This window comes from Rhinatrema bivittatum, chromosome 14, assembly GCF_901001135.1.
Source record: "Rhinatrema bivittatum chromosome 14, aRhiBiv1.1, whole genome shotgun sequence".
NCBI lineage: Eukaryota > Metazoa > Chordata > Amphibia > Gymnophiona > Rhinatrematidae > Rhinatrema > Rhinatrema bivittatum.
The window spans coordinates 48,747,787-48,766,557 of record NC_042628.1 but is presented as its reverse complement, the minus strand read 5'-3'; the positions used below and the strand labels follow the sequence as shown (position 1 = coordinate 48,766,557).

Sequence of the window (18,771 nt, the reverse complement as noted above, 5' to 3'; positions counted from 1 at the left end):
AGTCTCCTCCTCCAATAATTAAATGACAGTTTGCCATCAGCTTGGAAATTTTATGCAAGAATGGACCTTGCACCAAGTTGGGGGCATAGATGTTCAGCAAGGTAAACAAATTATCATGCATGAGCAACTTAATTGCTAAAAATCTCCCTTCATCTTTCAAAGTAGCCTTAACATCAACCACTAAATTTTTGAAAATATCCCCATGCCGCAATATTTATGTCTCACAGATGCAGAGACTAAACATTGTTGTGGAAACTGCGGAGACCGAAGTATCCCTTTATTATGCCTCCAAGGATGTGCCTCTTGGCAAAAAAAAGACCATGGAAGCTTGTAATCTAACCATTTCCTGCGGGAATAGTTTCTCTTACCGGATGAACGGAGCCCCTTAATATTTATAGAAACAATATTCAGTGTACCCATAAGGAGATCCCAAACCGTGTAGGGTCTTAGTAGCAAAATGTTAGATCCCCTGCTTTCCAAACTGAAATCTGTTCAGATCTCTGTATAAATGCCTTCAGAAACAATACAGCCACCCTCATCAATCCCTGGATGACATCCCACCAACCCAACACCCTCCCCCCCACCCCAATCCTTTACTAGCCACCTTTCCTTGTGGTAGCCAAACTCCTCCATAAGGAATGACATCACCTAGGACTGCCACCCCAAGCGCACCCACCCACCCCCCCCACCCGACCACAAAAGTAAGCACTATATGCAACATGCTAAAGAACAGCATCCCCCCTTAAGCATGTAAATAGAAAAAACTACCACCTGTAAAAGTAGGTAACCTATACAGTCCTATTACACATACAGATTAACCTGAAAAAACATTGAGTCCTTCAAGATGGATTATCCTGGGAAGAGGAGGATGAAGAAGGAAAACCATTTGACTGTCTCTTCAGGCTCTTGCCACTAGCTGCCATCTTAATGACATGAGTCCTCCTCGCAGTTGTTTCGCCTCTCGTGGACCGGTTTCTCCCTTGCGATGATCACACCAGCAGCTTTCAGGATCTCTGATGCTTCCGCTATCATGCAAATCCTAGATGTAACTCCCTCAATTGTAAAGCTGAGTGCAAATGGGAACCACCAACGATAATGCAGATTCCATGATCTCAGCTCTGAAATGATGGGCTTAAAAGCCCTCCATTTGCAGATAGTGATGGAAGAGAGGTCTTGAAAGATCTCAATCTTGTGCCCATGCCAGGTGAAGACTCCTTGCTGTCTCGCATTAAGAAATACTTTTTCCTTCATTGGGAACACGTGGAAGCAGGCTATATCATCCCTGGGCAGTGAGCCACGAGGAGACCCCAGAGTCCTGTTAGCCTTTTCCAACTGCACTTTCGGGGAGTCCGAAGCCTGTTCACCCTCAGCAAGAATATACTCACAAATGGTTTCCATAACTTTAAAACTATCTGCATACTCAGCACTTTCAGGGACCCCACTGAATTGGAGGTTAACTCTCTTCATGCGATTCTCCAAGTGCCTCATGAACCTGCGTCAGTTCTGCAGCGTGATCATCTAGCTGAGATTCGGCCTCCTCCACACGCCGCCACAGCTCCAGCAAATCACTCCTAATCTCAGCTACTGAGCCAATGATCTCCTCAATTGCGACCATATCACCCTGCAATTCTTGAAACCATTGCTGGAATTTGTGGCGCGAAGGAGCCTCCCCCAGCGACACTGAAGCCACTTCATCCTCCGCTCCTAACTCCGGTCTGACAGGAAGTGCCGTTTGGTCAGGGCACTCCAACCTGCGTGCTGATATGCCTAAATTCAAAAACCATTTTAAATCAGTTTTCTTTCGCAGGGTCGACAAAAGAGCCTGTCAGCAGTGCTTGCTCCGCAACAGCAACCTGAAAGTGGATGCAAATAAAATCGGGTCGGGAGCTGCTGCTTTAAGCAGCCATCATTTCCTCTCAAGGTTACATTTTAAATTATGCAAATTACATTCTGAATGATTCTTAGTGGATCTAGTACATTCTCCAGTCCACCAACTACTTACCAGAGACTTATTTTACAGTAATAAAGAATCTAAAAAGAAAGCAATTTGAATTTGGCTTAGCTAAACTTTACTACCCCCCAAAACATAACAATTGATAAATCTGCAACCCAGTAAGTTCACACAGCTTATTTTTTTCTCTTCAATATTGACATTAACAAAAGGTTTTAGGAATACTTTGAACCCACATACCTCTGCTACTCTTTTCTTTCCTCGGACCATGTCTAGTATTGCTAGGGTTTTATGCAGCTCCGGAGTATTTCCCTCTGCAGTCACCTTCTGAGCTTTTGCCAATAGTCTCTCAATTTCTACATTCAGCTCATGAACTTTTTCAGCCTAGCAAAATGAAAAAAAAGAAAGGAGTGCTACATTAACACTTTAAAACTCTTCAGGCTTCATACTGTCCAGCACTATGATTCTGTACCGCTCCTGTCAAAACAGATAATTGGCCTAGAAAGTAAACCCCTTCCAGTATATATTTGACCTTCGATGGAGCTGGGGAAAAAAAAAAAAAAAAAAGACTTAAGACACGTGCTTCTCAACCAATGTACTTTCACCCACTACTATGCTATCTCCATCCAAATATTCTTGCATATTTTCAACACTCATGTTCTCTCCTCTCTCCATTCAAACACTCTACTCATCCCCTTTTTATTCCCTCTCCCACCTCCATCTCAACCCACACCTCGGATGCTAGTCCAGCCTCACCTTCGGCTAGTGGGGTTTGGAAACCTCACCATCTATACTGCTGCCTGCGCCAGCAGCTTCAGTGCTTGTTTTCCTTGGTCTGCCTGCCTGCTGCTACTCCCCACCTGTGACAATGTCAGACAGATGGACAAACCGAAAAACATAAGCACTTTTTATTTTATAAAAACATGCTTAAAAAAAAAAAAAAAGTGTGGTGGTGGAGACTGGGCAGCAAACCCCAGGTACCTGCACATGAGGGTCATGGCTCCATAGTCTAAGGCAGGCCATTTCAAATACAGCTGGAAGCGTAAAGGAGCAGGCGGTATGTGCCAAGCCACGAAAATTAGTTATCTTATTGTTTGGGTACAATTTTAAGAATGGCCATTCATTGATGGAATTCAGAAGATTCACTGATTTAATAAGTGCAAGTTCCCAAGAAAAGCAAAAAGTTAACTACAGACTTTTACGGGCAGCCTAATCCATGTACTATTATGGCAACTAGACAGGAGTTTGTAATACAATGGTGCCCAGACAGTAACACGCTAAAACTGCATTATAATCTACTAGCAACTGCTCAGTATTTACTGGCACAAGTGCAGGCAGCATCCCTCTCCCATCATCACCTCAAAACAAGCATGTCTTCACGCCCTCTGCTTCCCGTAGCGCCAGCTTCACAGAAAACACTGCCCAGTTATACTGTGTGTGTCCACAAGTAAGTAACTGGAGAAAACCCAGTATAGACAAAAAGAAACAAATATGCCCAGGAATGCCAACACTGAGCTGGACATTTATCTGGCACTGAAAACACCTCCAGGTAAATGGGCTGTCAGAGCAAAAAGTCTCTTTGCTAGCTTTAAAAAAAAAAAAAAAATCTAGTTTCCAATGCATAACCAAAGGCCATATGCATGAAGCATCTCTTTCCAGCTAAATGTCAGTATTATTAAGTAAGAGCAGTTTTGTGGGTGTTCCAGGGCAGGGATGAATTAGAATTAGAAAGGAAACTTATCTGGCTAACTCTAGCCAGTCCAAGGAGGTCATCCAGGATAACCTTAGACTTAATTGGCTATATTCTTTTGAATATGACCCAAATGCCCAACATTTAATTAAAAAAAAAAAAAAAAATCCAGCCTCACTGCCATGCCCCCCCCCCCCTTTTTTTTATTTTGGTTATTAATATGGCAGGCAGAACTCCGCTCATCTCATACCCAGCTCTCAAACATCAAGTAGTGCCTCTCTATTCGCAGAGCCATTAAGTTTGCTCACATTTACGAAATGGGATGATCAAATTGGCAGATGTTGATCATATTTATTTTTGGCATACGCAACATGAAGGCTCCCAGATGCTGATCACTTCTGGGAGGCTGCAATGTAAGGTACTTAGATTATTTTCAGCCTTGATGAATAGACTTGAGAGGCTGGTAACTGGATGTGCCAGCAAAGCACATTGAATAGGGTGACAAAGGGACACAAGTAGCGAACAAAAGGCAAAAGTTTGCTTACCGTAAATGTTTTCCATAGATAGAAGGATGAATTAGCCATGGTGTCTGGGTGAAGTCAATCAATGGCACACTAGGCAAAGCCTTCTATCCAAGCTTACACAGCTTTTCTCTTCTGGGCACGCATGGCAATTCCTGCACGATTAAGTGTTGTGAGGTCTCATCTTTTTGTATGCTTTATTACAAACTGAGGTCCGTTTTGTAGGGCTATCCAGGGAGGATGATGGGTATATACATGACTGATTCTTCCTGCTATGTATAGAAAACATTTTCAGTAAACAAACTTGCATTTTTCCATCGATAAGCAGGCTGAATGAGCCATGATATATGGGGAGTCCCAAGCTGAGGATTGCAACCCATTCTCCTTTGTGAACCATCATTACTTATCTTTTACATGCTTTAAGATCACTCTACCTACTAAACTATCTGAGGCTGAAAACTGATCAAGGAAGTAATGGGATATGAAAGTATGAACTGACCACCACATTGCTGCTTGTCATATGTCTTCAATTGGTATGTCATGCAGGTACGCTATTGAAGAAGCTATAGTGCGCACCTGCTGTGCCTTGACTAAATATCATAATTGCAATGAAGCAGTTATAGCAGTCTTGTATACAGTTAAGTGATCCAGTTTTGACAACATTCTCTTTGTAATTGCCACACCTAAGGCATTTGGATTATAAGAGACAAACAGCTGTGAGGTTAGAGTTGACGACTTAATCAACAGTCTTTGGACTCTGTTGTTGGGAAAGAAAGCCTTTGATTGAATTGTATTTATTCAGGCTCCTTTAAATTGCAAAATTTGGAGTCGGTGTGAGTACTGACTGCTCATACTTTATCAGAAAGCCTAGTCCTTCCAGGCACTGAATGGTTTCCCTTAGGTCTAACTGCAAGGCATCTGGATTTGGGGAAACTAAGCCAGTCATCTAAATGGTGGAATACGAATATTCCCCTTCGGAGGCGAGAAGCAGTCACCAACAGGCACTTCGTGAGGACTCCCGGGAGGCAGAAGAGAATCCAAAGTGGAGTACCATGTATTGGTAGTGGTTGGATCCTATCTGGAAACAGAGGTAGTGCCAACAAGATTGATGAATTGGAATGTATGAATATGCATCCTTGATCTAGAGAGCACATCCAATTGTTTGGTTACTTGAATAAAAGGCAAAAATTGATTTGAGGGATGTCATTTTGAATTTCTCCTTCCTCAGGTACTTGAGAGATTTAGGTCTTAAGATAGGACGAAGACCCCCTGTCCTTTTGGGAATGAGAAAATACTAAGAACAGTAGCCCATATTGAATCAAGACTCCAGCATTTGAATAGCCTCTTGAGCCAGCAGCTTTTGGACTGCCTGTTTAAGAGAACCAGTTGAGATGGTCTTGTGGAGAAATTACAGGATGGGGAATGGCAGGACAGTTGATGAAATCCAGATGGTATCCCTGTTGTACTATGCTTAATACCCATTTGTCTCTTATTTGGTACCATGCTGAAAAACAGTGATTGATTCTGTGGTTGTGAATCAAAAATTCTGTTGGGACTTCGAAGCAGGTTATTGCTGCTGCTTTTCTGGCCTGCAATCTCTCTGGCGGCCTCTTGGCTGTGTTTGAGTTTGCATTCTAGGTTGCTGGTATGCAGTTGTGCAGTATGGCGGAAACTATCTGTATGGTTTTTGTTGGCAGAATTGACATTTACTGTATATTGGGAGTAATATCACCATCGTGCTCCCTGGTGTTCTAAAGTCATCATTAAAGACTGTACTGTTACATTTTGTTCTTTATTTTGGGAGACTGTCTCCCTAAGTTTGTCCCAAAAAAGGTTGTCGCCCAGTCATGAAAGGTCTGCCAGCTTCTCATGAATATTTTCTCTGATGGACTAGCTCTTAACCAAGTCATTCAGCAGGCGGCAAACGATGCTGCAGAAGTGGAAGCTGTAGTTTCAAAATCCTCAAACCGAATAAATTAGGTGTCTTATACCTTCCTTCAAATCATAGAATGGTTGAGGCATTATCACTTCCCTTTCTTTCCAATCTCAAAAGCGTTTCAATTTCTGCAAACCTTCATACAAATATTGTACCATATAAAATTGCTGCTAGTGTATTCTTCTTGTGAGCATCAAGTTCTGAAACACCTTATGGCCGAAGTCATCCAAGATCTTATGGTATTTTCCAGGAGAAGCATTTGAATGGAGTCTCACTTTCTTAGCTCTTTTCAATGCAGACTCCACCACCACTGAGGCATGAGGTAAATGCACTTAGTCCATAACCTGGGGACTTTTTGAGGTGAAACAAGATCTTTCTAGCCACAAGTAATCCAGAAAAAGGGGACTCCCATGTTTTTAGCAACACTGACTCCAACAGGGATGTGGGCTCCGCTGGTATATTTATAATTTTCAAAATGCCCAATACTTCTGTCAAGCATTTTTCGGATTGCCACGTTCAAGGCAGTTCCCAGCTTCTCCACGAATCTGGAGTATGTAACATCTTCTGGTGGAGAAATGTGTTCTGGAAGTTCCTCTGGGGGATCAGATGGAATTCTGGTTGAACTAGCTGGTGAATAATTAGGTGCGATACCCTGTGGAAGATCAGACTGGGGGAAAAGGAAGCAGAGCTGCTTTCCTCTACTAGATTAGCGGGCTGATTCAGTAAAGTCCGCGGGAGAGCGGGTGAACGCCCACTCTCTCGGCGCACGCACAGGCCACTCGCATGTGTGCGCGATTCTGTATTTAATTGAGGCCCGGCGGTAGAAACTGGCAAAAGAAGGCACTAGGGTCACTAGCGCGTCCCTAGCGCCTCCTTTTGGCCCGGAGCAGCAGCTGTCAGCGGGTTTGACAGCCGATGCTCAATTTTGCCGGCGTCGGTTATCGAGCCCGCTGACAGCCACAGGCTCTGAAACCGGACACTGGCAAAATTGAGCGGCCGGTTTTTGACCCGACAGCCGACTTCAATTTTTTTTATTTATTTATTTTTTACCCTTCGGGACCTCAGACTTAATATCACCATGATATTAATTCGGAGGGTGCACAGAAAAGCAGTTTTTACTGTTTTTCTGTGCACTTTCCCGGTACCCGAAGAAATTTAGCTTCTACCTTTGGGTAGGCGCTAATTTCTGAAAGCAAAATGTGCGGCTTAGCTGCACATTTTGCTTTGTGAATCGCGCGGGAATACCTAATAGGGCCATCAACATGCATTTGCATGTTGAGCGCGCTATTAGGTTCGGTGGGTTGGACGCGTGTTTTCGGCCCCTTACTGAATAAGGGGTAAGGGAAAGCATGCGTCCAATAGCGGGTTAACAGTGCGCTCCGGAACGCACTGTACTGTATCGGCCCGTAGGTAAATTAGGACTTGTTGTGTCGGGTCCTAGACTGCTTCGCCCCGTTTGCCTCACCTTGTTCACGGCTCCTCCCGCTTACCTTGGGAAAATGGCTACCGCCATGTCTGCAAGCCTGCCCTCTCCGGCGTCCCCGGAATGGCTATGGTGCTGCCTCCCACCATGTTCCTCCCAAGGGACTACTAGGGTGCAGGCGCTACCCTCGTCTTTATTCCAGCATTGGCGCGAACCTCGGGGGCATCCCCTTCAAGTGACGTCATGCCATCCGGGTATATAGCCTGTACTTGATTGCTAGCTCACCGAGTTAGCAAAGGATTGGATTTGTCCGGTCTAAGCTACTCTGCCGCTTCCGTGCTGCCGCTGGAAGCTCTCTCTCTGCCCTTTGGGGTATTGACTAACCTGGGTACCCGCTCCTCTGGGCCCTCTGCTTTATTTCAGGTGCCTTACAAGGATCAGGCCTGCTCTCCCTGCCTCGGTGCCCGTACCATCGCATACCTACAGCTACCATCTAGTGAGTAATCTAACTCTCAGTCTGTCTCATCTACAGCATTGCCTTGCTGGGAAACCTACACCAGAATTCCCCTATACCAATGGGGTGAGAAGGGTCCCCTCTGCCGAGGGTCCCGAGATTGCTACATCCAGACTACCTCACTACTGCCACCTCTGGTGGTAGACATCAAGCTGTACAATAAAAGATCTAATTCTGTGTTTGTGCGCCCTTAGTCTAGCCCAGTACTGTGGCTCCCCACGGGGCTCCTCCCCAAGGGCGTGGTCATCTGCCACAGTACCCAAGAATCCACCCAAACACCGCTTATAACAGGACCATGCTCTAATGGTGAAGATTATGTAATGTCAGAGAGCAGAGATGTAGGTTCAGGCATTTAAGAAGACATTCCCTTCCATGAAGGAGATATAGTAATAACTTCCCTCAGGAAAACTGGTGGTTGCACATAAGGGTGCAGAGAAATGTGTTCTATCACCTGGCTGGAACGGGTACCTGGGCTAGTGAGGATGCTCCTTCCAATGGTACTAATTCGTTCGGCATGTCTGGGTGAGGAGACTTGGAGGAAAACTGCCTGTAGCTCCTCAGAGTGAAATGGCTGCCATGCAATTGCGGAAGACAGAAGTTGGAATAGACTAAAACATGATGGCTCTGGCCAGGGATCTGTCTCTTGGGTACAGCTCCTCTTGAAGATAGGAAATTTCACATCTGCGAAACGATTCTAAAACGAGACCCGAGTAGACTTGTTTTCTGTTCTGTGACGAGACCAAAGAGATAGTAGACTGTGGTCGTGATGGTAACGGGCAGGCTTGGTTTGGTAAGGTATCCAGAACCGGTTCTCTCTCAATCAACAGGACAGCTGCTTCAGAGAATCGTTCTTATTCTCCTACTCTCTTAGGGGCCTGTGGACCTGGTTCTGTGTGCTGAGATGGAGATCGCCTTGGGGATTTGAATGTTGTGTGCTCCTCGCTCCATGTACTCAAACACACTGTGCTTATGGATTTTAGAGTTATTTTGACAAACCTGTGTTTGCCTGACTTTGGTATGCGGCGCTTGCTTCAGTGCCTCCATTCTAGGTTTCTTTATGGATTCCTGCATCTTATGCTTTGGTTTTGCGCATACTGTTCAGATGCATGCTTGGAGCTTTGCATCTCTGCGCCTGCTGCGACACATTGTTGCGTCCAGTCTCAGACTGCTTCAACCTCGGTGCCTCACACACCTTTCTTCCTTCTCTCTCCTCAAGCCTTGCGAAGATGGCTGCCGCCCGTGTCTTCATACCACTCTCTCCGGCGTCCCCGGAATGGCAACGGCGTTCACCATGGATTTTCTGAGGTCTGCCTAGGGTGCGCGCGCGCGCACGCCACCCACGTCATAGCCTGGAGAGGAACCTCGGGGGCGTCCCCTCCAAGTGACGTCACGCCATCCGGGTATTTAGCCTGCCCTTCGTTTGCTAACAAACTGAGTTAGCAAGGATTGGATTGGACTGCCTCCGGTCTAAGCTAGTCTGCCGCTTCCTTGCTGCTGCCGGAAGCTCTCTCTGCCCTTCGGGATCTTTCTTCTCTAACCTGGGTACCCACATGCTTTCTTTCAGGTACCTATCTGGGATACCGGGTACTCGCTCCTTGAGGCACCAAGGTAGGCCCGCTCTCCCTACCTTGGTGCCTACAGTTCTACTACTTCTGTCTGCCAGGATCTTCATCAATACAGATATCTACTTCAGTGAGTAATTAACCTTGCACAGCCTACCATCTACCTGAGCATGGGACTGGTCTCCTCTGCTGAGGACCCCTGGACTACTTCTACTGGGTTACCTCACTGCTGCCACCCCTGAGCAGTACCACCAAGCTGTATAATAAATACGAATTCTCTGTGTCTACGTGTATTGAGTCTAGCCTAGTACTACGGTTCCTCACTGGGCTCCTCCCGTGGGAGTGGCCATCTCCGCAGTACCCAAGAATCCACTCCAACACCTCAAAACCATAACACACATGCCTCACAGGATTGTCGATCAGCATGTTGTGCGACGCATGCTTCCAGTGTGTCATGCGTCAGGACTGTCGAAGCGCTCTCCAACACAAGATGCATGAAGTGTTTTGAAATGCTACTCTTCAAAGCAGGAATAGGTGCTGTAGGCTTAGGATCCATGTGTGCCATAGCTTCAGGACCGGCAGAAGCCATTCTTACCTTCTGAGCTTCGCGACCTTTCAGGCCTTTAGCCTTCACCTTTGAAGTCACACTAGGCTTCCCTATAAGGCTGATAGATGTAGCCTGTCTATGTGGGTCCAGATGATGGGCCTGGGGAGGACTATGTTGAACTCCTCAGGGACGGAGCATAACTGCCTGATGCAGATGAGACCATTTCCTCCTCCCTCAGACAGGCAATCTTTTGAGCCATCTGCCTGTGTGCTCATGGTGATATCCGGCTACAGTCACGACAGTTAACCTGGTCATTTTTGGGCCCTAGGTATACGTAGCAGTAATTATGCCCATCTGAGATGGACATAATATGACCACATTGGCAGTATTTGAAGCCCTGAGTCTTCAACATGGTAGCACTTAAAAACGCTGTTGGAGGTTCACTGATGAAACAGAAAATTCTTGTTGAGGAAACAAATCAAGAGAGAAGGTTTTCCACACACGTGTGCAAAGGCATGGAAAAAATGAAACTGAGGAGACCTCAACACTTGTGTGAGAACTGCTGTGCATGCTCAGAAGAGCAAAGCTCTGTAAGCTTGGAGAGAAGGCTCCGCCTAGTGCACATCAGAGGACATCACTCAGACAGCAAGGATAATTCAGCCTGCTTAAAGATGGAAAAAGGACTTGTATAAGATAATAGAAAAGCAGTGCGAGCTTGGTTACAAAACCAAGCAAGACAACAAAATTAAATAGTTTTAATATAGCTCATACAATACCTTTTCAATAACTTCTTCACTGATGTCTTGTTGTGTCTCAGCCAAACGTTGCTTAGCTTGTTCGATTCTGTCATCACACTTGGAAATGAAGGCTATCAGATGGTTCATCACCTGTATGTTTAACAAAGTTATTTTTAAGGTGAATTTTTTTTTGATTGTTTTCCTAAATCAACTCTCTGCACCCCTGGTATAACTCCACCACAGCCTGGCACTATACTAAGTCTTACCATAACACCAGGGTGGTGATGTAGTTGCAGCATCAGTGTCAGCCGGGGGAAGGGGAGAGGGAAGAGTGTGAAGGGAGTTAAAGGATGGGGGAGAGGAGCATACAAACTTGAAGTCTACTCCTGGAGGCATGTCATACGTGAGGTCTCGAACAGTTCAGTGTTGGACCTTGTATATCAGTGACCTAGAGGACGGTACAGACAACATAAGCAAAATTTGCAGAAGATACCAAAACTAGAGTGTATTGTAGAAACACCAGAAAACAGGTTGCCCCATGCAACAAGATCTGAACAGACTAAATAACCTGACAAATAAAAGCTGAGATTCAGTATTGATGTGTGGGGTGATGCACCTAAGAAAAAACAACCTTAAGACAGAATACTAGTAACACCAATGGTGAGAAGACTGTTGAATACAATAATAACTAGATCTATAATCAAACAGAAAAATGTGATGGCAGAAGGGGACCACAAGGCTCATCTGATCTTCCAAATTACTTCCTGTTACAATGCCATCGACCCAGTTGATCTCCAGTTTTACCTTCACAGCTAAGGATTCTCTCTGCTTATCTCTAGTTGTATAAAACTGTTTTTGACTCCACCACCCCTATTGGGAGGCTGTTTCACGCATTCATCACCTTTTCTGAGAAGAAATATTTTATGTTATTCCAGAAACTACTCCTTTTGAATCTCAAGGCCTTCTTTTCCACAAAAAAAAAAAAAAAGTTTGCTTCTTGTGCACTATTTATCTCTCTATCATATCACCCATGCCCCCTACCCCTGGTATATATTTTAAGAGCTTAAGTCACTTTATAGGGCTTTTGGTACAGGCTCCACACCATATTGAAAGCCACCTTCCGGACTACCTCCACTCTTGTCTATATTCCTTTGAAGGTAAAGCCTGCAGAACTCAAGATGAAGTCTCACCAACAACCTGCACAGAAACATTATTAAATCCTTTCCTCTATTGGTAATAGCTCCCATTATGAAACACACTGTCTTGTCATACCATTTTGTACTTTTGAGATGATTAGATCACTTTGAGACTTCTATCCATTTGCGGCATATAAGAATCTCACTTCTGCACCTGCCATGCCCCCCCTCCCCCAGGATTTCTGCACCCCAAATTACAGACTCCATACTTCTTCGCACTGTACCTTAGTTGCCAAGCACTGAACCAATCCTTAAAGTTTCTTAGATTGCTCATTTTATCTACTCCCCCAGGAGTGTCCACTCTGTTACAGATAGGAAAATTGGTTCTTACCTGCTAATTTTTGCTCCTGTAGTACCACAGATCAGTCCAGACTCCTGGGTTTTGCCTCCCTTCCAGCAGATGGAGACAGAGAAAGTTTTGCTGACACTGCCACATAACCCGGAGTGCCACTTGCAGTCCCTCAGTATTGAGAAGTACCCAAGCCAAGATGCAAACTAACACCAACCATACATTAAATTACCTCCAGAATGAGCAGAAGGAAGTGGCTTATTTATAATAAATCTTAGGAACACTTAAAATGTGAGGAACTAGGGGGGGCTGATGACGTCAGCGACTCGAGTGGCTGCCTAACCCGGAGCTCCTGGCTATGCCGGTTTGCATCCATTGAATATCTTAACCATCCTCCTCTTTTTTACAACGAAAAGCATATCTAGACCTTCCCTACAGGCTCTAGATGTCGATTCGGGCTTCAAAACCCGATTTTCATCAGTTTTCCTATAAGAAATTGGATCGGGAAGATTCAGCTGTAAAAAACAAAATGGCCGTCGCAACGGGAGATATGCTGTCGGAGGACACGACTGAGCAGGAGGCGCTCCCTGATTCGGAGGTACCCTCCCGGGGTGAGTTCAAAGCCTGGTTTGGTGCCCTGAGCCGGGATCTCACCTCTTTTAAGACAGAAATTAGAGAAATCGTGGGAGACATGAAAGAGGAGCTGAGTGACATGGGGAGGAGAATTTTTGAATATGAAACACTCACAGAAGCTCACACTGATAAACTGTGCTCTCTCCAACATAATCAGAAGGAAATGGCTACTGAAATCACACAGCTCTCCTCAAAACTGGAAGACTTAGAAAATAGGAGCAGGAGAGCTAATCTTCGTTTTAGGGGTATCCCTGAGTCTCCAGAGTTTGCTGACTGTATGCAAGTCATTACCACGCTTTGCACTGAGTTACTGCACCCAGAGCCTGAAAAGGAGACTGATAGCGCTGGGGCGATCCCCAAGGTAAAGCTGGAAAGGGCCCACAGAGTGCAGGGACAGCGGGCCCTCAATAGATCTAAAGATGTGATAGCCTGCTTCCACGACTTCCCTGTGAAGGAGCAAGTTTTATCTTTGGCAAGAAAGAGGGGGAAGCTGCAGCTGCAGGGGCATGAAGTGCAAGTGTATGCTGACATTTCTCCTATTACAATTAAAAAACGCCTGGACATGAAACCCATTACTAATGTATTGATCAGGGAAAACATCAGATACCGCTGGCTTTTTCCATTTGGCATCAGTTTTTCCCTGCAAGGGAAATCATACAAGGCACAATTGGTGCAGGAAGCAGCTGGAATCCTCAAGGACCTTGGCTATAGCGTAGCGGACCTGCCGTCATCGTCTTCTCCACGTGCCGACCGCAGGGAGGAACCACGTTGGCAGCGGACGGGAAAGGGGGGCAAGAGACTGAGGAGAACCCCTGACCCGGAAATCGTGCAAGGAGCTCCTACTTGATCTGGATCTTCATGTTTCGCAGTCTTGCTTTTTGTTTCTCCTTTTATGCTGATCCAGCAGAACAGGAGGGTTGGTTAAAGGTTGTTTTCTTGTACTATATGGATGCTTCCGGGTGGGATAGCGACTGGAAAGCTGTCATCATTTACCCGTGCTGGGTGGCGGAACCCAAGAGATGATTGTGGTTCCTATAGGGGTGGGGGGAGGGGGGTGGGGTTTATGGGGGATCTCATATCTTTGAGTGTTTTGATTTGGGATATATCGGAAGGGGCTGTAAGGGTTATCTTTAGATTTAAGTGGAGTCTCCGTGTATGCTCTCTGTTCCGGGGACTTTTCCTCATTTACACCTATCTTGATGGCTACCTTTAAGGTTATGTCCTTTAATGTTAAAGGGCTCAACACGCCGCGTAAGCGTAAGTTGCTCTATAAAGATCTAAGAAGAGCTGGCATAGCCATTGCTTTTATACAGGAGACCCACTTAAAGAGGCGTTATGAACATCTAATGCGTTCTGATCTGTATCCGCATCAGTTCTGGGCGCCTAGTTCTAAATTGGCTAAATATGCAGGTGTGGGGATTCTGTTCCAAAAAGATTTTGCATTTGAGCTGCATGAATGTATTGCTGATCCTATGGGTAGATACCTAATGCTTCTCCTTACTATTGCAGGGGAAAAGTATACATTACTTAATCTTTATGCACCTAATGTACACCAAGGTAAATTCTTTGACTCCCTAGCGGAGCTGGTCCAAATGAAACACGAAGGTCAACTAATAGTCATGGGTGATTGTAATTTACCTTTAGATTCTTCCCAAGATACGTCAGGCGGTAGGAGTTCCACCTCAAAAAAAGATCGTACTAGTTTGCTTAAATTCCTCTCACAATTTCAGTTGGTAGATGCGTGGCGATTCCTGCATCCCACGGTAAAGGATTATACCTTTTTTTCGAACCCCCATAATTTATATACAAGGATAGATTATATTTTTGTTGATAAGGGGGTACTACACAAGGTGCGTAAAGGAGTTATCGACCCGATAACGTGGTCTGATCACTCGCCAGTATGGGCTGAGATCTCCTTCCCTAAGTACGACCAGGGCCAACGTTTTTGGAGATTAAATGATAGCCTTCTTGACAGTGAACCTTTTGTAGAGCAGTGCAGACAAGTTCTTGCAGACTATACCACACATAATAAAATGCCAGACCAATCTCCAATACTTTTTTGGGACTGCTTAAAAGCGGTGATTAGGGGGACCTTTATTGCTCGTGCCGCCTTTGTTAAAAAACGTGATACGCGAGAGCGTATCTCCTTAACAACCAAATTATTGGAGTTAGAGCGACAACATAAGAAATCACCTACAGCATCTCTTAAAGTGGCTGTGGATGATTGCAGATCCCAAATTGGGGCATTGGACGCGGCTAAAATTGCCCATGAGTTGGAACAAGCCCAGCAAGTTTTCTTTGAGGGGGGCAATAAAGCTGGGAAACTGCTCGCGAATAAGCTGAGAGCCAAGCGCTTACAAAATCTTATCCCAACAATTACAGATGACCAGGGCGTTATGCTCACCTCTAACGATGCTATTCGTGAGCGTTTCCTTCAATTCTACTCTGGGTTATACTCTCATAACAAAGATATTGACATACGGGATATTCAGGCCTTTTTACAGGGCATCCCCCTACCCACTTTATCAGAGTCAGCTCGTATGGTACTTGATCAAGAAATCTCGGAAGCTGAAGTGCTCTATGCCATTAAGCAGCTTAAAGTTAATAAATCACCAGGGTTAGACGGCTTTACGGCCAGATTTTATCAGTGTTTTGTCACTGATTTAACCGCTCCGCTCACTGATATGTTTAATGCACTCCGATCCGAGGGCACCCTAAATCCCAACTCTAATGTGGCCGGTATCACGGTTATCGCCAAGCCGGGGAGAGACCCCACCAATTGTGGCTCCTATAGGCCTATATCATTGTTGAATATAGACCTCAAGCTCCTAGCCAAAATTTTGGCAAACAGGCTTAATGGCTATATAGCACAGATCATTCACCCGGATCAGGCCGGTTTTATCCCGGGCCGTATGGCATCTGACAATGTCAGGAAGTTATTGGATTCCCTCTGGTGGGTGAGACGTCACAATATCCCTTTTCTGTTTATGGCCATGGACGCAGAAAAAGCTTTTGATTTGGTACATTGGCCCTTTTTATTTCAGGTACTGCGTAACATGGGTTTTGGGAATTTTTTTATTCAATGGATCTGCAAATTATATGATAAGCCGTGGGCTTGTATTAAAGTTAATGGGGGTTATTCCCCGTTCTTTAATGTGGGGCGGGGCACCAGGCAGGGTTGCCCGCTCTCACCACTGCTCTTTGCCCTGTTTATTGAACCATTGGCCCAGAGGATCCGAGACTCCGGGGAGGTTACAGGGGTAAATGTGGGCTCATACTCCTCCAAATTGGCCATGTTTGCCGATGATGTCATCCTGACCTTAACTGACCCTGTGAGATCTTTGCCAGCCGTGGTAGATATCATCAAATCTTACAGCCAAGTGTCCGGGTATTCAATTAATTGGGACAAAACTGAAATTTTAAACATTACTCTACAGGAGGCACATGTCCGAGACCTGAAAGCTCGCTTTGCCTTTAGGTGGGCGAAAGACAAAATTAAATACCTTGGTATCTATATAGGGGCACGCAAGGATATTTTCAGCCTCAATTATCCACCTCTTCTTACAAAATTATATCGGGAGATGGAAGAATGGAACCATTACCATATCTCCTGGTTGGGCCGTATAGCCACCTTCAAAATGAATCTACTGCCTAGGATAAGCTACTTATTCCAAACAATCCCTTGTATGATCCCCGCTGTGACACTCCTGAAGTGGCAGCGCAGGATCATGAAGTTTCTGTGGCAGGGGAAGCAACCGAGAGTGGCTCAAAAGGTTCTGTATCAACCAAAGGTAAAGGGGGGCCTCGCAGTACCCAACCTCACACGATATTATGTGGCTGCTCAACTTCGAGCGGTAGTAGATTGGCACAGAATAAACACACGCAAACCCTGGATTACTTTAGAGCAGGAATTGATGGGGCCCTTTCTGTTGACTAACTTGCTATGGCAACCTAGCTGCCTGTGCCCTAAATTGGAGGGTTTACCTACTCCCATACAATGTACTCTACAACTTTGGCATCAATGGAAGCCTTTGGTCGTGGGGGATAAGACAGGATCTATCCTCTTCTCTCCCTTTTACTCCAGAACTTTTCTGGAGGGAAAGGCTCACCAGGTGTTCCAGTGTTGGCTAGATAAGGGTGTATATACCTATGGTCACCTCTGGGAGAATTCTTCATGGGTGGAGTTTTCAACCTTGCAATCCAGACATGATTTGCCACAGGGTGAAATATATCGCTATCTGCAGTTAACTAGCTATGCCCGAGCCTCCAATATTTCGCCAGACTTGATGAAACCGATCTCTCTATTTGAGAATTTCTGCAGGTCCGCTGATAAAGTTACAAGCTTAATGTCCAAAATTTATAGACTACTCATACAGGGCATGCATACAAAGCCCTCCTTTATTACCTCCTGGGAGATCGATCTTGGGGCTCCCCAGGGTGAGGATTTTTGGGACAACATCTTTGCCTCTGGCAGCAAGGGAGTAATCTCGGCCTCGTTTATGGAAAATAGCTACAAGCTTCTTTATAGATGGCATTATACCCCCTCTAAGCTGCATAAAATCTACCCTACTACTTCCGATAGATGCTGGAGGGCCTGTGGGGAAAGAGGATCTTTTTACCATATGTGGTAGGACTGTGCGGTTATCTCAAAGTTGTGGCAGAGTCTAGAAACTTGGTTATCGGATATTCTACATCAGCCTATCACTCTGACTCCCTCAGTGGCTCTCCTTAATGCAGAGTATGCTCAGGGCGATGCAGAGCTACACCGCTTCATTAGATTGGTGGTCATTTCAGCTCGCTGTGGGATTGCATTTCACTGGAAGGCAGAGGGGGTTCCTACTTAGCTGCAGGTCCAATCCCGGGTATCTAAATTATGTGCCCTTAGCAAGATTACCGCACATAGGCGGAAGCAGATGGGAGTCTATCAGCGTACTTGGACTCCATACTTAATATGGAAACAACAACAGATGCAGTCATGACCCATTTCTCTGGACCTCTTGACATTTTTCCCTTCATTTTGAGATCCCATGTATTGCTGGGGGGAGGGGTGGGAGTGGGGGGGGGGGGGTTAAAAAACGGGAAACGCAGAGACAGATTGAAAGTTTTCATTGTATTTCTTTTATTGTCCATATTCTAATTGTACTTTCAATGCAGATTATTGATGATTTGTATCCTTTGTATTACATTTCTCGAATAAAACTTAAATTTCAAAAAAAAAAAAAAAGTGAGGAACTAAACAAAAAACCTGTGTCACTCTTCAGACTAAACATAATAACCAATCGTGCGAACCTGCCAAACCTCCCCACTTCAACTGGGCGGGACTCTGGACCGATCTGTGGTACTACAGGAATGAAAATTAGCAGGTAAGAACCAATTTTCCTTTCCTTGTATATATTCAGATCAGTCCAGACTGCTGGGATGTACCCAAGCTTCCCTAAAGGTGGGACTGCAAGAGTCCCGTTTGAAGTGCACTATCGCCAAAACCCATGGCCTCTGAGGCCTGGACATCCAAACGATAAGCCTGGTGAATGTGTGCAAGGACTTCCAAGTAACCGCCCAACAAATCATTTGTGGAGACACCTGTTGACATTTGGCTCAGGAGTAGAATGAGCTTTTAACCCCTCTGGGACAGGACGACTGACATATACGTCACACCTATAGCTTCCTTCAATTAACGCACGATTGTAGATTTCGATGCCTTATGACCCTTTTTTGCACCACGCCATAGTACAAAAAGATGGTCTGACAACCTGAAGCTATTAGTGACCCTAA

General features: G+C 45.2%; 1 protein-coding gene across 2 annotated transcripts in view; it reads right to left on the bottom strand.

Annotated features, from left to right (window-relative positions):
- The window catches only part of LUC7L (LUC7 like), a 108,868-nt gene that overhangs the window by 46,009 nt on the left and 44,088 nt on the right, over positions 1 to 18,771 (bottom strand). For both annotated transcript variants that reach the window (XM_029576183.1, XM_029576184.1), the window contains exons 4-5: positions 10,921 to 11,031; positions 2,192 to 2,335 (exon numbers count right to left, since the gene is read on the bottom strand). In XM_029576183.1, the coding sequence (XP_029432043.1) occupies positions 2,192 to 2,335; positions 10,921 to 11,031 (255 nt within the window). The remainder of the gene's footprint in view (positions 1 to 2,191; positions 2,336 to 10,920; positions 11,032 to 18,771) is intronic.